Genomic DNA, 24,181 nt, shown 5'->3' with positions numbered 1-24,181 from the left:
ATTGCTGAAAAAAGGCTGTTTCTTTAATTTGCATTTGTGTGATTCCTTACGAAGCTGATAATTTGCCATATTTTATTACTAATTGCATGTCCTCTTTTATGAATTGTTGAAGTCTTTTGACTGCCTCTTGGAATCTTAGTATCTGTTACATGCTCTCCATAATAAAGATGTATACTAAAGGGGCATGCTATTAAAAAACACATGCACACATTAAAAACTAGCAACTCACACTGGCAACTTTTCCTCCGTTCCTTGTGGAACACAGCTGTGGATTCGTTTTCTCTTAGCTTGGGCTGCCATACTTTGCACCTGGAGTAGTTTTAAAATGATTCAGGAAAGCTAACCAATAAAAAACTACAATAAACTCTCTACTGACTAATGAAAAATAAATGCATGAATCAGAGTTTCCATTTCCTGCTGGATAAAAGTATACCTATTGTCTGAAGATAATAAAACAGTTTTAGTTGTACTGCTCTTGCCCAACCATGGAATTATATTCAAAATCACAAGGAAAACTTTGTGAAGCAGCAAAGTGAAGCACTAAATTTCCTCTTTTCCACAGGCTAGACAATTGTTTTTGTACATTCACTAACTCCACAGAGGTGCTTCCTGCCACAGGCCACTTGTGATAAATCTTGAGATATCCCTGCAATCAAATGCAGTCAGAGTAGCGCATTCTGATGCTGCTTTAGGTGGAAGAAAGATGATTTCTTTGCAGTCAAAAGGATCCAGAAGAAATCAGCCTGCCAGAAAGCTGTGATTTTTTTTTTCCGCTAGTGTTCCCTGGATATATTATAATGATCAGAACTAATGTCTGAATCCTTTAAATGCCAATAAAATATACATTTGGGGGTAATGCAGTTATTATGAAAATATAAAAGCCAGTGTTACAGGCATTTCGATTTTTACACCTGAAAAAGCAGAGTTGCCTAGATACTTGCACACTGGTTTGTGGACTACATTACTGTTTGGATGGGCAGACAGGATAGCAAGGAGGAAAATCATTTCCTGGTGCTAAAAATTCAGGGTTTCCTGTGAAGTAAACGAAGCTTGGGTTACAAGTCTAAAACTAGACAGGCTTGGGGCATCTGGAGAACTGAAGGCCCATCTGGCAAGCTTTGGGGTACCTGGAAGTGGTTTTAAGGCTTGAAACAGTCAAGCTGGGAAAGTGTGGCTGAATGAACATATATTCCAGAGCTCTGTGCCTTATCAACTGAGCCGGCTGAGAAATTTCCCTGCAGTTATTCTCACCCAGAATTGGAATAAAGGGCTCAGTGTGAAGTTGGGATAGTACAACTTCTCGGTTTAATACTTTACAGATTTTTGGAACCAAATGCACCCTGAAGTGAAAAGCTGCCTTTTTTTTTTTTTTTTTTTTTTTTTTTTTGCTGACCTTGTTGGATGGCTAATACTGTTTCTGGGAAATAAGAGAAACAAGCGGCTCATTGTTGGCAGGAGCTGAGAGAGACACAAGGAGGGCGAGAGACGCGTCTGCAGCCCTTTTTTTCCCCTTCATTGTATCGTGACTGAGTCAAGGCTGGACTGTGGCTAGGTTTTTCTTCCTACCTCTGAAGACATATGTTTTCCATCAGACAGGGCTGCGTGACACCTGACGTTGGCCAGTTCACATGAGTTAAGCCATGGACGGCCCATAAACAGAGGAAAAGACCCGCAGCTGCACCCAGACACTCTTGATGCTGAAATGTTTTTTAAAGCTTGGTGTGGCTGGGTCTGCACATGCGTCAGAAACGATTTACACCTGTATGTTTTGGCTTGCTTCTTTGAGTTGCATATTATTATCCCCCCAAAGCCGCTATGGCCAGAAGGTCTAGCATTTGCTGATGGCAGTACCTCTCCTTTCCGTATATATAAGTCTTTCTAAATTATGAAATGTGAGTTTTCAAAGTTTATTTGATTTTTGTCTGTTTTGTTTTTTGTTTCTGGAGGATTGAAAAACAAAGTGCTCTACCATTTCTATAAAGTGAGATCACACAAATGGTGTCATCAAAACATGCGATTCACATTGATCCCATCATTTTAAAGTAAATCAGTTAATTAAAATAGTCTGCTTTAGACGTTTTCATGAAATAGGGAAAAGGAAACACTACTTGGACTTTTCACCAAATTTAACTTATCACGTATATTTTGATGACTGTGAAAAAGGATTGGGCAGTGATTGGTGATCCATGTAGCTGATGCCAGCGGTAGCATTCTAGCAGGCGTTCTGGGCTTCCTAGGTTTGTCACAGCCTGTTCCTGAGATCTGTGCTGAGGCATTTAATCTTCCAATATTCCTCATCTCTAGAAAAAGTGAATTAATCTAAATCATTGGTTTTAAAATCTGTCCCAGAGTTCCATGCTAAAATCTCAGGGGGATGTGAGCAGAAGCTAACCTTAGTTAGTGTTCAGTTTCCAAAAGCTGGGCCCTGTTCAATGTGTTTTAAACATTTGTTTAAAGTTTCAGCATGGCACTTGAGAAGTGCCTGAAGGGAAAGCAGAGTGAAAGCACGACCAAGAGAATTTAGAGAAGACAGTCAAAGGTGCCAATGTTTAAGTGCTCATTTCCTCAGCTGATGAAAGAACCCTGGGACATAAGGATAGCCTCTGCTTCGAGCCATATACTTGGCTCTGGAGAAGGATTCTACAACTAAAGAAAAGTTTGAGAGCCATTGGTCTAAATGGACTAAGAGCCTTCTATCCTGAATTTCTATGGTGATAGCACAAAGTCAGGTAAATACATGGCCCTCACCTGTAATGAGTGCTGTGGGGAAAGTGATGGGTTTGTAAATCATGAGTGAAACTCAAAATGAAATGGGGCTAAGCAGGGAACTATGCTTTGGAAGTAAGAGGAAGCAACAACTAGAATGTGGTACTCTTTAAATATTCCCATATGAAACTCTAGGGGTAAGGGTTCAAATGCATCCTCAAGAGAAGAAGAGTTACGGATGGGGCATTTCCATTTTTTTTCTGAGTTGTCATCTTGATTATGTATGTTTCTACTTGAAATTTAAAAAGCCTATGATGATCATTTTCCTATAAATGGAACTGATATTTTGTTACCAATTTCTAACCCCCCTTAACCTTACTTTAGGAAGAATGTATTTAGTGCCTACTCTGTGCCTTAATCAGATTTGAAATGCACTAAAATTATTTTTGTTCCATTTTTGTAAGAAAGGAAGATCCGTATCATTGTGATTGGTCCCGAGGGGTAGGAGGAGACTTGGCTCCTTCCCAGGTCTTCTTTATAAAGAGCACAAGTCCAGGAATATGAGAGTTAGTTCAAATCACAGGAAGAGAATAGTTCAATGTTTCTTTTTTTTTTCTTTTTTTTTTTTTTTGAGACGGAGTCTTGCTCTGTCGCCCAGGCTGGAGTGCAGTGGCCGGATCTCGGCTCACTGCAAGCTCCGCCTCCCGGGTTCACGCCATTCTCCTGCCTCAGCCTCCCGAGTAGCTGGGACTACAGGCGCCCGCCACCTCGCCCGGCTAGTTTTTTGTATTTTTTAGTAGAGACGGGGTTTCACCGTGTTAGCCAGGATGGTCTTGATCTCCTGACCTCGTGATCCGCCCGTCTCGGCCTCCCAAAGTGCTGGGATTACAGGCTTGAGCCACCGCGCCCGGCCCGAATGTTTCTTAAAAGAGCTTCGTTTCAGGTATATGGCTTAACCAGGAGTCCAACAGGAAAGGTTTTCCTGACTTTCACACTTAACCAAGTGCATGTTTATGGGTGATCTAATACAGTCATATATCATATATATGACATAAATGTCATAAGTAGTGCTTGATTTCCTTTGAAAATTACAGAGAAAATGAATATGTAATATTCCCATTCCGATTATCATGTAATATGGATACGAAAGGACAACCACCTAGTTATAATCTAGGGAGAACGCACTGACAGCTAATCTGGATAGCCTGACAGTTCTGAATAATGAATGGTCATTTTGTAGTGGCACCTGGTTCTCTTTTTAAGGGAAGGCATTAGGGTGGAAATAGGAAATTTGAGTTCTGCTGCCCTGAGTTAGCCCTAGGTCCATGGGCGGCCACAGGCCTAGAGTGACAAACCATCCCATTTGCCTGGGACTTCCCCAGATTTAGCACTGTGACCTGTGTCCTGGGAAACCCCTCAGTCCCAGGCAACCCAGGATAATTGCTCATCCTCTGTGACAGAGAAGACAGAGAATGAGGTGATTGTAAAGCTTTGCATTCTAACTTTTGGAAGCTCTTATGCTCCCCTCTCATGTTGGGTTTAGGTTCCTGGAAAGTGTTTCTGATGAAGTTTATATGAACTTGCCCAAATATCAAACTGAATTAAACCCTTGTTCCAAGGAGGAAGTTTCCCAGATGCCATACCAAGTGCATTATCCAGTGTGTGTCTTTGAATGCTGCATATTTACCTATTTTGAAGAGACTGCATTCAGGTTTTAAAAACAACGTCAGCCTCTACCTGTTCTACTCTCTTTTTTTTTTTTTCCTTTCGAGATGGAGTTTCGCTCTTGCTGCCCAGGCTGGAGAGCAATGGCATGGTCTCAGCTCACCGCAACCTCCTGCCTCCCGGGTTCAAGCGATTCTCCTGCCACAGACTCCCGAGTAGCTGGGATTAAAGGCATGCGCCACCACGCCCAGCTAAATTCACCTCAAAGTGCCAAGAGTAGAGATACCTCCACTGAAAAGTTTGTTGTCAAAAGGAGAGAGGAGGGAGATGCAACAAGAAACACATACTAGCCTAAGATATTCATCTTCACTTTCCAAGACTCACATGTGAACTGGGGAGAAGGATTTGAAGGGAGTCAAGTAATTGCTGCGTCTTCTTAGGGCTTAGGTGTGACTTCTAGCCACTGGGCACCAGCTGTTCTTTCCATAATCCACTCAGAGCCAGCCCCTTACAGGCCTGTCTGCTATGGTTTTCGTACTTGAGCTTACCCTTATGGTTTTGTTTTCTTCACTTGGCATTGTATATGTGTATGTGTGTAACTAAACCCTATTTTAAAAATGAGGGAAGCAAGCCCAGGACATAGAAGAGCAAGCCACTGAAACCCGCTGAGGCCAAAAAGACGTTTGTGAAACATTCCAGGAGGCGCTCTGGGCAGCCTCTGATTCACTGGCCTCCCTCATCGTCTGTAGCTCCTGGCTTAGGGAAGCTGCCAAAAGCACTTTCTCTATGAGCTGTGGCTCTCTGTTTCCTGGTGTTGCAAAAGGCAAAAGTTCAGGATTGAAGCCTTTACCTTTTCCATGTTTGCTTCTTATACAGCAAATCTTGTGCCGGCTTAGAATTGAGTCCAGGGAACTTCCTCGCCTTGAACACACACTTAGAGCTTTGTAGAAATGACCAAGTGTATCCTTGTCGCAGGCAGCACTCACCAGAGGGTCATGTCCAACATGAATAACCCCCACCACCTCCCCATTCCCGTGTTGACCGTTTGCTTCACCAAGGACACAGTCATTGAATTGTATCTCAGATGCTTTGGCACAGGTGGTTTTTGTTTTGTTTTGTTTTTTGTTTTTGTTTTTGGTTATGTTTTCCTTTATAATGAATAACACCAATTAAGTGTTTCTGGTCACAAATCTGCAGAGCATGGTTTTATCAATTTCCTAACACAGAAGAGAAAGCCAATTATTCCAAAAAGAAAAAAAAAGAAAAGAAAAAAGGAAAAGGAGATGAAAACAATGAAAAAGAAAAAGATAAATGGGAATCTAAATTTAAATTCTGACTCTCCTTTGGGAGGCCGAGACGGGCGGATCATGAGGTCAGGAGATCGAGACCATCCTGGCTAACGTGGTGAAACCCCGTCTCTACTAAAAAATACAAAAAACTAGCCGGGCGAGGTGGCGGGCGCCTGTAGTCCCAGCTACTCGGGAGGCTGAGCCAGGAGAATGGCGTAAACCTGGGAGGCGGAGCTTGCGGTGAGCTGAGATCTGGCCACTGCACTCCAGCCTGGGTGAGAGTGAGACTCCGTCTCAAAAAAAAAAAAAAATTCTGACTCTCTTGGAAGGAAAAACAGAAAAGATGTCCCTGCTTTAGCTTTGATGCATTCCTGCTTCGATGGAGAAATCTTCTGTTTGGGTTACTCCTTTCTGTGGGGACTGGCAACAGTCTAGAGCTGACGAGGTCTTTAGCCTTTTTGAGGCAGTTTGTGGCAGTCTGCCCTAATCCGGCTTGGCCTCAGATACTGCATTTGGAATACTCTGACTTTTCTTTTCTTTTTTTGAAGACAGAGTTTCGCTCTTGTTGCCCAGGCTGGAGTGCAATGGCCCGATCTCAGGTGACTGCAACCTTCACCTCCCGGGTTCAAGCCATTCTGCCGCCTCAGCCTCCCAAGTAGCTGGGATTACAGGCACCTGCCAACACACCCAGCTAATTTTTTGTATTTTTAGTAGAGACGGGGTTTTACTGTGTTGGCCAGGCTGGTCTGGAACTCCTGACCTCAAGTGATCCATCCGCCTCGGCCTCCCAAAGTGCTGGAATTACAGGCGTAAGCGACCTCACCTAGCTTTTTTTTTTTTTTTTTTTTTTTTTTTTAATGGAACTATTGTTCTCTCCCTAAAATGTTCTGGAATATTATCCCAAGGAGTATTTTGTTCATCACAAATTTAGATGTTTTGTCTTCCCATGCTCTGCTGAGGACTCTGTTTCTCTTTTTCTCTGCCTCAGGCCTCCTCTGCCCCCAATGTCAAAAGCAGTGGTTTTAAAGAATCTCAACCACCAGTGAAGCTCATTAGCTCCAATGTCAATGATGGTTCAGTATGGTTTGAAATTAAACAACTAGAGGGAGCAGAGAGGCAAGTTGAATCGTGGGTTCCTCGGTTGAGTCAAGTCACCTGGCTTCTACGATACTGACCAGTTTTATGACCTTGATAAAATTCACTTTCTCTGAGTTTTGGTTTCTTCATCTCCATAAGGAGAGGTTGCACCAAGCAGAGTCTCAGCTTTGACAGTCTTGATTATAGTCTAAGCTGTATTTGTTGTTTTTCAGATAATTTGGGGCTTCTTTCTTTCATTCTACCACGAAAATATTGAGTTTGATGCTTACATGGCCATGTTTTTGTTTTATGCTTTTTAATTTTTATTTTCACTTATGTTTTACATTAAAAGATAAATTCATGTAGGAAAACTTAAAATAGTACAGAAAAAGAGAAGAAAGATCTCCCATCCCTGATACCCGGTTTCTTCTGCAGAGGTGCTCGCTGTTGCCAGTCTCAGGTGTATCCTTCTGTGGAGATTTGCTGCACATGCATAATATGCCCCACCTTTTCTAACCGCAGATAGTAACATGCTTATACATACAGTTGTGTCCTTTGGGCTTTTCCCCTTCTAGACGATCTCTAAGAAACATTGGAATCATCATACAGAGTTTCTCTAAATGGATGGACCATATCTCCCACTGATGGACATTAAGATCATTTTTAATCTTTTGCAATTATAAACAATACTGTTTTGAATATCCTTGTACAAACTGCTCTTTTGGTATGTGCTTTACTTTGAAAACAAAGCTATCATCTAAGTTCCACTCTTTTCCAGACTCTACAGTTAATAATGAGAGATGTTTAGTCTGAAAGATCAAATCTAAATTAAGTGGAAGAAATCAATGTCTCCACCATTACTTTCTGCGAATATCTCATGTAGGGGCAAGTGTTTTGAAGACTCCCATAGGTATGGCTTGGGAAGAGCTCTTCTCCAAGTCTGAAACTCCCCCAGATTAGGACTCAGATATTAATAAAATCTACTGAGCAATATCTGGTTGCTATGTGGCTTTGAGTAACACGGTACATTGCTTGTGAGTACGCCCAATGCAGCATTTTGTATACCGACAAGGGCAGTCTACCTAAGTGACTGATGATAGTCCTACTAGAATTTGTTATGTCAGTAAGTTACCAGGCCTGAGTCAGTTTTAAAATTTTTCAAAGTATCTAAAAGTCATAAAAATTAACATAGGCCTGGGTGCGGTGGCTCATGCCTGTAATCCCAGCACTTTGGGAGGCTGAGGCAGGTGGATCACTTGAGGCCAGGAGTTGGAGACCACCCTGCCAACATGGCAAAATCCTGTCTCTACTAAAAATACAAAAATTAGTGGGGCAGGGTGGCACACGACTGTAATCTCAGCGACTGGGGAGGCTGAGACAGGAGAATCTCTTGAACCTGGGAGGCAGAGGTTGCAGTGAGCCAAGATAGCACCACTGCACTCCAGCCTGGGTGATAGAGTGACATTCTGTTTCAAAACAACAACAACAACAACATAGGGTTAACAACCTGTGCCTTTGAAGCCTTTTTTTCCTAACCTGGGGGTTTCTGATACCAGAACTATTGGACATCTTTTTTGTCTTTAGTAGACGTATCAGATACTACCATATTAAATATAACTACTAGTAAGAACATACTTTTACAGAAGGTTCAGAAATGGCTGTTCCTTGAAATAATTATCATTCTTCCATCTGCGCCTCTCTTCCCTGGATGACATAGGTTTCAAGAATTAAACCCTTCTGGATGTCTGGATTTTGTCTTACTTGAATCTGTACTTAAGAGAACTTTTCCCCTGTGACACCATCTGTGCACAATCCTTTACCTCCCACCCTAGGCCTTCAAGTAGAAGTTGTAATTATACTATAACAAGCTCTAGAAGTGAAATACTCATTTCAGGTTTTCCAGCATCAATCATGACTGTTTTTTCTCTTGTTCTTAATCTAAGAGTGTAAGAAATGCCCAACTGGTTTTATTCATTCATCAGATCGTTTCCTGAGCTTTCCCTGTGTACCTGGGATTGGGCCAGGAGGTGAGAATCCTTGGCGGCGGGCTTAATTCTAAGAGGGAAACCTAACTGTCTAGGCAATATCTTCTTCAATATCAATAACTGTCTAGCTGGTATCTTCCCTTTTACTAGCATGTTACTGGGCCCAGAGTTGTAAATCTATCCAGGCTCTCCTCGAACCCTCCCTCTTAGTAACGCAAGCAACATTTGGGTCCCTATTTTGATGGCCTGCTATGTGTGTGGTACTTTCTTGCAAACAATTGAAAGCAGATTGTCTGTACAGAGTTGCTCTGAGGCTTCAGCAATTGTTACTTTTCTTCAGTCTCAGATGCGACAGAAGGTGGCTAAGGACAGTTGGACGGGGTACAAGAGGATCTCGATTTTGGTCTTGGCTCTACTTGCCACTAACCAGGGCACATCCCTTAACCTTTCTGGGTTATAGTCCCTATTCCATAAAATAAGAGGATGGACTAGATAATCTCCCAGGTTCCTTATGTAGCCTAACAGTTTCACATTCCATAAGCCACACATAAAAATCCATCTCATTTCTTCATACCGCCCTTCCACCAGCCCGTTAGTTCTCATGAAGGCAGGAGCTACTTTTCCAAGTTTAAGCCCAGTGCACGACACACAGCAGGAATTGCAATAACAGTTTCAGTGAGTGTATGAATAAAAAAAGAACGTTTTTATCCCACCTTCACCTCCATCCTGGAGAAATTTCTGCCATTGAATTCTTCCTCAAAGAAATCTATTCTTCTCTAGAAAAGCTTCAGTGTTGGTATTGTCTTTCAAATATATATATATATATGTTGTTCAAATATACACATATATTATACATTTAATACATACATTTAATATATCGAGGTTTGGGCTACTTAAATTCATTTAAGGAAATTTACTTGTAAATCATATTTCTACATAATATCCATAGCAAACTGAAGATTAAAAATATTTGACTTAAGCCACCGGATGTGGTGGCTTCCACCTGCAATCTCAGCACTTTGGGAGGCCAAGGTGAGAGGATTGCTTGAGCCCAGTTCAAGACCAGCCTAGGCAACATAGTGAGATCTCATCTCTATGTTTAAAACATACACATATATATGAAATATTATAAAAATATACATATATTATTAAGTGTATTAAAGTGTTTTAAAGTATTTAGTGATACTAAATATAGCAAAACTTGAGAATTTTTTTCTCAGAAATGAAGTGAGTATATAAAATTATACCTTCTTGTCTTTGATGTTGACCTAGGAGGAAATAGACTGAAAAGCATGGTTTTCTTCATTACATGACATTGCCCAGCAGAAGTTAAGCAAATTTGACTGGTAAACAATTTTGAGAAAAACTAGCACTTTTAAAAATGCATTTTTGTAGAAATACCAATTATAAAATTTATTTAAGGATTTTAAAATTATTTTTGTAAAGTGAAGTCCTTTTTTTTTTTTTTTTTTTTTTTGAGACAGAGTCTCGCTTTGTCGCCAGGCTGGAGTGCAGTGGCGCGATCTCAGCTCACTGCAACCTCCGCCTCCTGGGTTCAAGTGATTCCCCTACCTTTGTCTCCTGAGTAGCTGGGACTACAGGCATGCGTCATCACGTCCAGCTAATTTTTTTGTATTTTAGTAGAGGCGGTGTTTCACCATGTTGGCCAGGATGGTCTCCATCTCCTGACCTTGTGATCCGCCCGCCTTGGCCTCCCAAAGTGCTGGGATTACAGGCATGAGCCACTGCTCCTGGCCGTAAAGTGAAGTTCTATATGCTGTATGGTTGTTAAATGCAGATAAATAAAGAATTTTCAAAAAATTTAAAATATTTCTCATGTCTTTATCCAGGCACAACATCTTTAGCATTTCTGCGTAATTTTTTTCTCACTAATTTCTCCCTTTGAAGAGACAAACATTTTTTTCTCAATCAGGTATTTGTTCCTGAGTTTAGCTCATAGCTCAGGCTTCCTTGCGGCGTGCTTTTCAAACAAAGGATTGATGAAGTCCTCTTTATATGTCGGCTCCTGATCTAGGTGCTTTGTGGTGCATGTTGCTTATCAGTTCACTGGTTCGTGTACCAAAGATCACATGCCCTCCTTACCTCTGCCATAAACACACAGATGAACTGAAAAAGTGTACACATGCGCGCGCACACACACACACAGATGATCTGGTGAAATTATCTCTTAAGTTGTGATAACCTTTGTGGAATTTGCTTTAGACCACTATGTTCTATGTAAGGCTTAAAGTATACTCTAGACAGGGAAGTGTGAAAAGAGATTTTAACACAAACAAAAGCCGAGACTAGATGAGTCAGGATTGGGGCCAGTATTCGAGCCTCCATGAATTGAATTAAGGTAATAATTACTTAAACAGTAATAGTTAACAGGAAAGTACTTTGGAAGGAATCTCAGGAATCTATACTCCAAAGCACAAAACACTCTGATGGTCTATTTTTGATAAGGTATTGTGGGCCCTGGTCATTAATCTGTATGTTCTTCCCTCCTGCAGTGATGAATCACCAACACCAGCAGCAGATGGCCCCCAGTACCCTAAGCCAGCAGAACCACCCCACTCAGAACCCACCCGCAGGGCTCATGAGTATGCCCAATGCTCTGACCACTCAGCAGCAGCAGCAGCAGAAACTGCGCCTTCAGAGAATCCAGATGGAGAGAGAAAGGATTCGAATGCGCCAAGAGGAGCTCATGAGGCAGGTATGGCCTTCCATGGTGTCTGGTGGAGGCTCCCTGGCCTTGGTGCCAAAGCTGATGGATAGGTAGCTGCTTACCTTCAGGGTAATGCTTCTAGAGAAAAAAAGAGAATAGGGCTCCAAGCCCTACTCCAAGCTTCTTGATTAGAATCTAGTTTCTTCTCTCAGTGTTCTGCCTGCATTTTCAGAACCAAGTTTAAGAGTACAAGGATGAGCTGTATTATCATGGCTGCCTTTGACTTCCACTGCTAGTCTTTAGGAGAAGAGAAAGGAGAAAGTAGAGAGATAAGAGTCTGTTGTTGTGTAACAAATTATTCCAAAATGTAGTTGCTTAAATAGCCATTTCGTTATATCACACAATTTTATGGGTCAGAATTTAAAAGGGGCTCACCTGGGGCTATTCTTCTGCTCTACATGGCATTGACTGAGGTCATTTAGTGGTATTCAACTGGTAGGTGGGTTGGTCTGCCTAGTTCACGATGGCTTTACCTAAGTGGGTGGCATGATGGTGAGGATTGCTGGAAGACTGGGCTTAGCTGGAACAAAAGCCTGGGATCTATGGTGTGGCGATCTCAGAGTAGTGGTACTTATTACACAGCAGCTTGGGTTTCCAAGAAAAAAGCATTCTAAGAGACAGGAAGTAGAAGTTGCCAATTTCGTGGGGCCTGGCTCTGGAAACGGTCATGGAGTCGCTTTTGCCATACTCTTTTGGTCAAAGTAAGTCACAGAGAACTACCCTAGATTCAAGCAGATAGTGGAGTGGATGTTCCTCGAAAGAAATGACAAAGAATCTTGGTCCACCACAGAGCATGAAAAAGAGGGAAGCTGAAGGGAGAATGAGAAGGGAAAGTGGTTTGTATATGGACTCCAACAGAGTGCTCTGATTGATGCCTGGGCATCAATCAGGCACTTTTGTGCCATACTCCATTCATTCACTTTTTATTCCCTCACTCAGGAGTATGTTACCATGTGCCCTCTGTGGGTCAGGCTCAGTGCTGTACTTCAAAAACGATTACAAGAGAATCCCTAAAAGAACCTACAGTTCTCTCCCTGTTTCAGTGGCTTGGTCTATGGAAGAGCAGAATTCTTTCTTCTGTGTTGCTAAACTAATATAACCCATGTTTGCAGGTCTCATACTTTTTTTCTGGCTACATTTTGGGAAGAAAAGCTTCAGTTTATTGTTTTAACTTTGCAGACTTTGTTTTGTGACTCACATGAAGCAAGATACGTGAATAACTTCCTTTTGCTACTTTAGAGAAATCAGAGAAATAAGTAGTTTTAACATTCCAGAGAACTTTCTTGGAGCAGAGCAAAGGACTGAGCATGTTAGAGTAAACGCTGTTTTTTAAAAGCTACATTTGATGCTTTCAGAAATACACATTGACTTCCATAAATGAATAATGTATTTCTCATCAAATAAATTCCGGGATATAAGAAATCTGTATTGTGTGAGGTTTAAAATGCATGGTAAGTTAAAATCATTTCTCAGATATAGTCTTTGAAAATGAGGAAAATGAATATAAATTGTGCTTTGTTGCTCAGCTGAACTTTCCTCCAAATTTGAGGCATACAACTTAATAATTAGGTAACTACAGTTGTCTTTTTTACCCTGAGGATTTATGTTTGAACTTTCACAGTTATTTCAGGCTAACGGTTGTTTATACTGATTTTAGATATATAGTGTCATATTTCTTGATGGGAAATAATTGTGTTATTTCTTGATGGGAAATAATGGTTATATATATAAATATTATATATTTTAGATATATAGTGTCATATTTCTTGATGGGAAATAATTGTGTTATTAATGGTTTTCTGTCTTTGAATAATAATTTTATTTGGAATAATTTTTCTATTTTGTAATATAGGGTAAACAGTATTCCAACAGCATTTTACACAAAGATGTGACCATTCTACAAAGAATGACCTGCTTCTCTGTTTTTGCAGTTGTGTTTCTCTTTCTCTTGCTTCCCCACCTTCTTTCCCACAGAAAGTATTTCTGAAAAGGAGTGGGAAAAGTGCCCCAAATTGTTTCCTTTATTCTAGCTGTAAGTGCCTTTGAACCAGGATGTAGTACTGATGGTTCATATTACAGAAATGCCAACCAAGTTCCTTAAATGCTGATCCTTGGAGGCTGTGGAACGCGGGGCGTTGTGCTGCATCTTAGTGAGCAATTGCAGTGTGTATGAAGCAGGAGAAAAGGTTGTCCAGATTTGCTCACAGAGGCTCACGTAGTTCAGCCTTGACTCTGTGTGTGTGTGTGTGTGTGTGTGTGTGTGTGTGTTTGTAGTTAGGAGGAGATGGAATGGTGGAGTGGATGGTTCTGGTGTTCTGATGCCTTTTTATTTTTGTTATGGAGTACAGGAAAAGGTCTAAATAGACTTTTTAATCATGACAGATTTCTTCCACATGCAGAAGCAGCATGCTCCTGATTGTCAAAGATAGGATTTAAGACCATATAATTAATGGCATTGGAGTGTTCTATAATAGTTTTCTGGGGCGTTTATCAGGATGCCTGATTATTCAATATTCAGGTGTGGACTGTGTGTTTCATCTTGGTGGATTTTTTGAACTCTTTTGGTGATTCTCTGCTTCACTTTTTGAACCTAAGCCATGGCAGCAGCGGGAAATGGACTGGAATTAAAAGTGCTCTTTGGCTCACTTGTTTAGTTGCCTTCCAGCATATGGTAGGAATTTGGAGAGATGGGGGAAATGGTGGTCCTGGTGAAATTTAAAGATTATCTGTAGGCTTCTGTTTGTTCTGTCTGTCCTACCCCTATGTCCTGGGTAGTCAACAACTGCCTGAATATCCCTTGCTCAGTGGACAGTTTGTAATTACACTGGCTCTCCTCTTGCTTGTAGGCGGCCTTAATTGCACAGCCTGTCCTCTTGGGACCCATGCCCTGCAGGTAGGCCTAGACCTACCTGCCCTTCTACCAGCCGAGCCTCTCTGGGAGCAAGGCCCCAGGCTATGCTCTCTTTCTACAGTAGAAAGGGAGGCTGGCAAAATTTAATACGTAGATGAATTTATCCCCTAATTATTAACACATTATCACTGCTGTCTATAGTTTATCATTCTTGAATGATACGACGAATCTGAAAGGTCCCTATGGAGAATATGCTATATAAATATTGTTTCAGTTTTCTTCCTGTTCCTTCTGCTATGCCATTGTTCCACTAGGCATATAGTTTGATGATGTTGTGCCATGAAAAAAACAACTCTTTGGTCCTCGTTGCATGATTTGATGTATACCACAATGCCAAAGGTTCACCTATTAACTCATTGGCATTGAAATCATGCTAGGATATTAACAAAATGGATCTGAGGATCTTTGATCACAACTCTAAAGCGAGCCTTCATTATTTCAGTACGGAAGCTCGTATTTTTTCCTTCCTTCATTCCTTTATCTCTTCATTCATTCAATCAATATTTATTTAGTAGAAAATAATAGACAGGTAAATGGGACGTGACTGCCTTCAGATAACTTGTATTTTAGCAGAGAAGGAAAAATAATCAACTCTAATCCAAATTCATGGCCAGAAGGGTAAATTAAAACCATTCCCTGCTTCAGAGGGGCCCAGTGGCTACCATCTTTGACTTTCATTACTGGAATTGAGACCAGATGCACCTGAGCAGAGTTCTGTGAAAGTGAGCATCAGAGACTCCTTTTTCTTTCCAGTGACCCCTCAGGTCAACAAACTGTTACCATCTACAGAATTAGGATCAAAAGAGCCAGTAAGGTTTGCTATCTCTGCTGATAAGGAATCTTCCGAAGTAGAATTTTCTTAAATGCAGTCCCTCCAATTTAACATTGGCTGCTGTAGCAACAGACCTGAGCTACTTGTATCTGATAATTGATGAATTGTCTTGAAATATGGCAGACACTCCAAGTAGAGGGGTACCAGGGAACATGAGGGGATCCCACCAGGCCTGCAGTACACAGCCGTATCAAGAAAGTAGACCTCTTCCCACTGTCAACAGGCATCTACCGTGGAAGACATAAAGAGTGCATTTTTGTGAAAGGAAGTCTTTTGTCCGTGATAGAATTTTCTTTTATTTTTATTGAATTTCCCAAAGGCTATGAGGCTCCTTCAGGTTCACCAAAAAAATGGCAACTCTAGAAAAAAAAGCAATTCTTATTGAAGGTTTGCTTTCTCTTCATTTTTTAAAGGAAATTAAAATTTTGTTTGTTGAGGTTTTTTTTTAAGTAGAAAAAAATTTTAATTCCTGACTAAGTGTGGTGGCTGATGCGTGTAATCCCAGCACTTTGGGAAGCCAAGGTGGGGGGATCACTTGAGGTCAGGAGTTCGAGACCAGCCTGGCCAACATGGTGAAACCCTGTCTCTACTAAAAATACAAAAATTAGCCAGACGTAATGGCAGGTGTTGGTAGTCTCAGCTACTCAGGAGGCTGAGGCAGGAGAATCGCTTGAACCTGGGAGGTGGAGGTTGCAGTGAGCTGAGATTGAGCCACTGCACTCCAGCCTGAGCAACAGAGTGAGACTCTGTCTCAAAAAAAAAAAAAAAAAAGAATATATATATATAAAAATTACTGAGTTACTTTTGTGATTAAGATTTTAAAAAAGTATTTTTGCCAAGTGCAAGAAGCCAGACTTCCACCCAAAACTACATCCTGTATGATTCCATTTATGTGACATTCTGGAAAAACAAAACTATAGGGACAGAGAAGAGATTAGCACTTGCCAGGGTTGGCAATAGAGAAAGAGGAGACTCCAAAGGGGCAGCACTAAGGAATTGTGGGGCAGATGGCACAGTTCCGTATCTTGGTTGTGGTGGCTATTTCACAGCTCTATGCATTTGTCAAAACTCAGGCATGTATACCACAAAGAGTGAATTTTACTGTATGTAAGCAAAAAGATAATAAAAGAAAATTAATTGCTATACACGAAAAGACAAAACATATGTTTATGGTACACAATGTATAAAATACTAAGCAACAAAAAAGGAAATTATAATCACCTATACTCTTACCTAGAAAGAGCAACTGTCAATATGTTGATGATTTCTTTCTAGGGTTTTTGTATGTATCATGTGTATCAATGTGTCTACTTTGTTTTTTAAAAGACAAAAGTGGTAGCATACTTTAATACTGTTTTGTTGCCTCTTAATATATTGAGAAATGATTTGTTTATTCTGTGTCAGCCGTGAAGTTGTGCTGTGACTTTGTATGTACCCATTCCAAGCGCCTAGAATCCTTTCTACAACAGGCCGTACATAAATTTTTAAAAGTCATGAGCCACACACACCCACAATGACTACAGAATATTCTGTTGTTACAACTGAAAAATTCAATGCAATATTTGCTCAGTATCCTAAAAGGCATGATTGCAGCTTTACCAAATGAAATGGGAAATTGTAGTCACGGGTAAGACATTGAGAAACAGGCTTGTCAGTGCCTGTTTATCTAAAAGAACAATTCCTTGACATGAGAACAGGCATATGGCTTTATCTGAAGGAGTATTTCTTTTCATGTGTATTATTCATTTAAATATAATGGTTTGGGGCCATCTGTCTGGAAGATTTTAAGCTCGAGGACCAGAACCTGGAAGATGAGTAAGTGGCAAAGCCTTAGCTCCCCCTTGTCCTTTCAATGGGGCTGCCTTGTAGAGAAATCATTATTCCCAAGCAAATTCAGCCCTGCTTTTACCCTCAACCTTTTTTTTTTGGAGTGGGGGTGGTTGAGGGACAGGAGAATGCAGTTTGTGAAACAAAAATGCTGACTAAGCCTGGTTTCCAGTCACCGGGGCAACAGGGACTAGGAAAGAGGGAGGCCTCGGAATTCTTTTGGCAGGTCTGTGGGATTTCTGCCGGGCTTGACAGCCACCAGGCAAGGCGGGCCAGCTGGCTGACCTCGCACAGCCATCCTGACAGAGGGCTCCTGGAGGGGGACACACCTGGCTGTGAGCAGCACTGGCCTCGGGAAGGTTCTGAGGCCGGGTTTTTTTTTTTTTTTTTCATGCAAAGAGTAGCTTTTTAGCGAGCTAGGCAAGTGTCACTTTGGAGCAGATCATGAAGCATAAATGTAGGGCTATTTCATACCTTTGCTTCAGAACAGAGGACTATTTAAATTTTAGAAAAGCATTTCGTAGCATTAGGTTTCAGACTTGACTGGGTTAGCAGAGGTCATGTAGTCTAACATTTTGTGAATCTATAAATCCCTCCGTATAAGCTTGGCTATTTAAGTTCATTCATTCATATATTTGTTTTACAAATGCTCTAGGCATTAAATGTGCAACTGTTAACAACAGACCCAGCCCCTTCCCTCACAGAGCCTCCATTCTAGCTTGTGTCAAGTGTTTTATTTGCCTACACGTCCCAGAAATAATCCATTTTCCAAAATGTCCCAGTGTGCCCTTGTTGTTGAATAATAGTATCAATTCAAGTCTTTTTTTTTCTTTTTCTTCTTTTTGAGACACAGTCTCACTTCATCACCCAGGCTGGAGTGCAGTGGCGCAATCTTGGCTCACTGCAACCTTCACCTCCCAGGTTCAAGTGATTCTCCTGCCTCAGCCTCCTGAGTAGCTGGGATGACAGGTGCGCATCACCACGCCTGGCTAATTTTTTGTATTTTAGTAGAGACGGGGTTTTGCCATGTAGGCCAGACTGGTCTCGAACTCCTGGCTTCAAGTGATCCGCCCACCTTGGCCTCCTAAAGTGCTGGGATTACAGGTGTGAGCCACTGCACCAGGCCTCAGCCTTCTTTTTTTTAAGTGAAGACAGAAGAGCATCTAAATTATAATGTTTTCTTTAATGTGATTTGAAGGGACAACAGAAACCAATTGTGGAATAATACAAATTTGTTTTATGCACTCTGAGTAAAAAGAGCAACAAATAGACCATAGATAATAATGACAGACTTAATAAATGCCTTCCTAAAAGTATTGCAGTTTCGATTGTTCTTTTATAGGGACAATGTGGCAAATGAGCATTAGTGATGAGTTGTTTCAAAAAGAGAGTCTCCGGGAAGTGTGACAGTGCATTTCTAGAATCCCTTGGCACTGAATTAAAAAAAGATATACATCAGTAATTTTGTTTTGTCTCTCCCCCGCCACCCCACCCCGCCCAGTAAAGAAGATAAATAATTCAGCATTCTCTCTCTGAAGTCCCTCAGGGTTTTGGCAGAGAAAGCAATTTCTCTGCATCCAGAATAACTATTTTAATACTGGGATTTCACAATACTGTCTTTTTTTTTTTTTTTAATTTTTTTTTTCTACTCACCCCACCCTTTATAATGAAAACAATCCAATCTCCCATTTTTGCAGAGTCCCTGGCCACACACACTTAAATCAAGCAGAGCAGCCTCTGAAGAGCTGATTGTCATTTGTTTCCCTTTTGAAGTGCATGCTGGTGAGGGCAGGAGCTGGCTGGCAGAGTGTTCCCTCAGCCAAGGCGGGACAGAGCTACAGGTGCTTTCAGCTGCTGTTTACTTTCTCACCTCCTCTGTTGGTTTATTCCACAGGCAAGCTGCAGGCCAACGACCTGGAAGAAAAGGAGGTTTGAGGTTTGCTTGCAGGGACACCTTCAGCTCACAAATCATCATTTGTCTTTCACATGCTTACTTCTCCAGATATTTTACATATCACCCGTCCTCCAGCTGCTAGGAAAGGGTGTTTTTAACCCATAAATAATTACTCACTTCAGAGAGCGAGATAGATGACCACAAACTCACCAAGAGATTCTTGAGCCGTTATTTTGCAAGTCTTTCCACCCCAAGCTTGGACATAGACAGAAAATAAATTTGTCAGAGGAGGGTTGCATCAGGGTTAGGAGGGCGAGCTTTCCTTCTGAAAAGTGCCCTCAGAATCGGAATTTATAACTTTGCTTGATGGGTTGTGAATTCCTAGGACATGAGCTCCACTCATATACATTGAAAACTATCATTGAATATGTCCAGTTCATTCTGTTGCCCTGTTCAAGGGAGGAAAACTATGTTCAGGAAAGTTAAATCGGCTGTTTCATAAAATTTCCTCTGACCTGTCTGAGGTAGAGGGGTTGGAATTTCTATTTTATAGCTGGGAAAACAGGCTCGGAAAAATGAAGTAACTTGCCCAGTTCTCACAGCCAGTAGGTGAAAGGATTGACAATTTGAGGTCTGCCAACCTCAACTTGTCTTTCTCTGCCTCACTGAGACTTTGCCACAAACTGGGCCTCAGTTTCCTTATCTATAAAATGGAGATAACTGGGTTGTCATGAGGATGAGATGAAATAGCATGTTTTTTTTCTTCTTCTTTTCTCTCTCTCTTTTTTTTTTTTTTTTTTAGATGGAGTCTCAGTCTGTCGCCCAGGCTGGAGTGCAGTGGCGCAACCTTGGCTCACTGCAACCTCCGCCTCCTGGGTTGAAGCAATTCTCCTGCATCAGCCTCCCGAGTAGCTGGGACTACAGGCACATGCCACCATGCCCGGCTAATTTTTTGTATTTTTAGTAGAAACAAGGTTTCACTGTGTTAGCCAGGATGGGAAATAACATGTTAAAGGGCTTAGAACAGTGTTTCACACGCAGTAAGCGATATGCAATTTTTAGCTAATATCTCTGCCTCCCACACCATTTAACACTATCAGTAGCTTGTTCTGTTGACTGCCTCACTGTGCCAGGTCCATTATAAATATGCTTTCTCATCTTTGTAGCATCCCAGCAAGATCAGTCTTATAAACCACCTTTTTTTTTTTCCCCCAGATAAACAAACTATCAAGAAAGGTTAAGAATTTAGTTCAAGATGCCACAACATGTAGTAGCTGAACTGGGATTTGAACTCCAATCTTTCTGGTTCCAAAGACAGTTTTTCTCCTGTGCCATGCTGCCTTTTTGGTGCCAAGCTCTCGACATATCTAATAGCATTAAACCCCAACTACTGTTTGAGAATTCCAGTGGCTAATAGCCTGGAGAATTGAGAAGCAAGCAGTTCCTGCACTGAACTGATAACTAGAAAGCCCTTCATCGTATCTGCCTCAAATCTAGGCTAGAAGAGATCTTCCTTCTTTCCTGTGACAGTTCATTAATAGTTTGAGAGCCACTGTGTGCCCTTCTAGTCTTCCCCTGTGGTTAAATAGCCCCATGCTTCTTCATAGGATGTGATGCCCTGACCCGTCGCTATCCTGATTGTTCTCTGGTCACTCTTTGTAAAGATTTCAGTTAAGGTAAAGTGTTGGGTAGGGGCCTGGATGCAGCCTTGCACTTGAAGGTTGATTGGAGGAAGAGGTCAATTGGAATAGCTAGAGGAGCAATGATGACCTGCTTCTTGAGATGGAAAGTAGGTTTTGAGCTTGGTCTAGGAAACTGAAGATTTGTTTGGAGGGCAGGGTGGACACAGAGGGGACCCTGGAAGGGATCTTTGAATATACCTATTTAATTGGAGCACAGTGGGAAATGAGTGACAAGCCAGCTTAACGTTTGTTTTCCTGCCTCGACTAGAGGGAGCAGAGGAAGGATGGGGCGCTGAGTGAAGCCAGCTGCACCACCGATGCTCAGCGGCAGGGGCCTTGAGTCATGCCTTCAGCCAGCCTTGGCCAACTGTCACCCCTCTGTTTCCATGGAAGCTTACTTCATCCAGTGCCTGTCTTTGTCTTTGCTTCAGCTGCTTTAGTTTCATCCATTTTGACTGCTGCTGTTTGGTCTAAGTCAGATGTTTTCATTTTTACCCATGCAAGAGTAGTGGATGTCACGTGGCAGTCCAAATCCTACTGGGTCTGGGCTTTAATTTTATACCTACATTTAGTATAAAACAAAACCTTCCCCTGTTTGGATGGGAACATGTTGGTGAGGTTACCCCTTTTATTTTCAGACCTCGGGTTTTGTACTGTTTCCTTTTCTCTTTCAGTTCATGAGTTGAAATAAGAAAGTATTGTCATTCAAAAAAAGGCTAGAAGTTTTAAAGTTCTAAATACAGAACTTGTAATATAAAGTTTAAGTGAAATAAAACATCTCGCAACTCTCCATTTATATTCAGAACAAATTTTATGTTATATAAAAATGGTTTATAAACCTCTCCTCATTTGAAAAAATTGTTTTCTTAGCCTTGGTGACCATTATGAATTTCACACTTCGGTTTAATCCCTCCAAGGTGAAAGTTGACCAGGAAGAAACCTCTCACCACTTAAAGTGGATCAGTTCCACATGGCAGTGTGACTTAAAATTGTTTATTTTGGTTTTTTGAGATTGGAATTCAGAAAATGAAATAAGAATAATAATTCCTTCAGCATTTATTTATTTATTTATTTATTTATTTTTTGAGACGGAGTCTCGCTCTGTCACCCAGGCTGGAGTGCAGTGGCCGGATCTCAGCTCACTGCAAGCTCCGCCTCCCGAGTTCACGCCATTCTCCTGCCTCAGCCTCCTGAGTAGCTGGGACTACAGGCGCCCGCCACCTCGCCCGGCTAGTTTTTTTTTTTGTATTTTTTAGTAGAGACGGGGTTTCACCGTGTTAACCAGGATGGTCTCGATCTCCCGACCTCGTGATCCGCCCGTCTCGGCCTCCCAAAGTGCTGGGATTACAGGCTTGAGCCACCGTGCCCGGCCTCCTTCAGCATTTATTATGTGATCTAAGCACCTTGTAGTGTTATCCTGCTTTATCATCACAGCAACCTTCTTGGGTGGGTGCTATTATCATCCCCACTTTACAAATGAAGAACAGAGGGCTAAATAACTTTCTGTTAGATAGCAGGACCAGGGTTCCAGTTCAAGCATCTAGCTCCTGACCACTTGGCCCTCCTGCTCATCCTATGTTAGGGGCAGGAAAGAATGCAACAGGACCATTTCTTGAGGATGGAGTCTTCACCTGGCTAGTTGGGTTGTATACAACAGGCTATTATTTCACTCATATTCGTGATTGAGGTGAGATTGCATGTTTTTAGTTTGTATTTCCAAGTACCCAGTGTATGCCTAGCACTGTTAAGGTAGTTGGGATGTAGGAGTGAACATGACAAACAAGGACCCTTCCCTCGTGGAGCTTGCATTCTAGTAGGAAAGACAGAGAATGAAGACCTAAGTTGCATTGAAGAAAATTAATGCAGATTAAGAGACAGAAAAATGACAGGGGTGAGGCTATTTTAGGCAGGAGTGAGGTAGGAGCATCTCTGAAGAGATGATATCTGTAAGAGGCAGGCATTAAGTGAGGGAATAAGCTTTAGGAAGATCCAAGGAACATCTTGCAAGAAGAGGGAACAGTTGGTGCAGGTGCAGGAGGTGGGAGGAGCAGCAGAGAAACTGGGAGACTGGAAGAGGGTGAAGGAGGGGAGCACATCAGAGACATGGGAGGAAAGGGTGGCCAGTGCTGTTATGCAGGGTGTGGTGGTCTGCAGCGAGGACCTGCCTCTATTTACCATCCAGGTGGAACAAGAAGCAGGTGGCTTTAGAGCAGGGGGCCACATGAGCTTTACTTTGGCTGCTATGTGAAATAACCTGTGACCGAAGAATGATTTTGGAATAATCTTAGACAAAGTGTTGTATTATAAATAATAACTTTCTCAGACTGGCCTAATTTATATTTCAAAGCTATTATTCAGGCCGGGTGCAGTGGCTCACTCCTGTAATCCCAGCACTTTGGGAGGCCAAGGCGGGCAGATCACTTGAGGCCAGGAGTTCGAGACCAGCATGGGCAACATGGCGAAACCGTATCTCCACTAAAAATACAAAAATTAGCTGGGCGTGGTGGCACATGCCTATAGTCCCAGCTACTCAGGAGGCTGAGGCACGAGACTTGCTTGACCTGGCAGGCAAAGGTTGCAGTGAGGCGAGAGCACGCCACTGTACTCCAGCCTGGGTGACAGGGTGAGACTCCATCTCAAAAAAAAAAAAAAAAAAAAAAAAAAAAAAAAAAAGGGGCAGTTATTCTGGGCACATTCAACACCCTTTCTGATTTCTCTCTCATTTGTTAGTCAGTTGAAGGTAGAAAATGATACTGTGAGCCCCCTACAGACAGAAGGCAACATTTGCCCTTAGGATGACTTGGTGGTTAAGTCTTCAGGGTAGTTAGGGAAACATCAGGGCTGGAGAATAGAGCTTCTGTTCTCTTTGATTTAAAATAGATGGAACAAATGTGAAATGGCACAGTGAAACATTTCCTGCAATGTAGTATAGGTTTTTCAGCTTTGGTTATCATGAATAATCCTTTAAATTTTATTTAGATATTTTATTTATATATTTAGACACACACAAACATTATTTTCTGTTTTATTTAGTAGAAATAGCTAGGAGTAATTTAAATTAATAGGAAAGTTTAGAACTATTTGTTTTCTATCTAATTTTTGATATTTGTTCTTATTTTATATATCATTACAGATAACAATTCGTACGTGTTATACATAATGTATTTTTTTTATCCCATGAAGTTCCAGAAATGATTCTTACTATATCTAAATTTAGAACTCCTGGTAATTGCAGATTCAACTTGTATTCTTTTTTTTTGAGACAGAGTCTCGCTGTGTCGCCCAGGCTGAAGCACAGTGGTACAATCTCAGCTCAATGCAACCTCTGCCTCCCGGGTTCAAGTGGTTCTCCTGCCTCAGCCTCCCAAGTAGCTGGGACCACAGGTGCATGCCACCACGCCCGGCTAACTTTTGTATTTTTAGTAGAGACGGGATTTCACCTTGTTAGCCAGGGTGGTCTCGATCTCGTGACCTCGTGATCCACCTGCTTCGGCCTCCCAAAGTGCTGGGATTACAGGCTTGAGCCACTGCCCAGCCTCAACTTTTATTCTTAGGACTTATGTTGATAAAGTTTTGTCAGATAGA

General features: G+C 41.6%; 1 protein-coding gene across 1 annotated transcript in view; it reads left to right on the top strand.

Moving 5' to 3' along the window:
• The window catches only part of WWTR1 (WW domain containing transcription regulator 1), a 143,508-nt gene that overhangs the window by 105,638 nt on the left and 13,689 nt on the right, over nt 1-24,181 (top strand). Inside the window, exon 4 of the mRNA XM_050779783.1 lies at nt 11,236-11,438. Within this exon, the coding sequence (XP_050635740.1) occupies nt 11,236-11,438 (203 nt within the window). The remainder of the gene's footprint in view (nt 1-11,235; nt 11,439-24,181) is intronic.

The sequence above is a fragment of the Macaca thibetana genome, chromosome 2 (assembly GCF_024542745.1).
Source record: "Macaca thibetana thibetana isolate TM-01 chromosome 2, ASM2454274v1, whole genome shotgun sequence".
Taxonomy (NCBI): domain Eukaryota; kingdom Metazoa; phylum Chordata; class Mammalia; order Primates; family Cercopithecidae; genus Macaca; species Macaca thibetana.
Note: the sequence above shows the minus strand (reverse complement) of the source record. Positions and strands in the feature narration are given on the sequence as shown.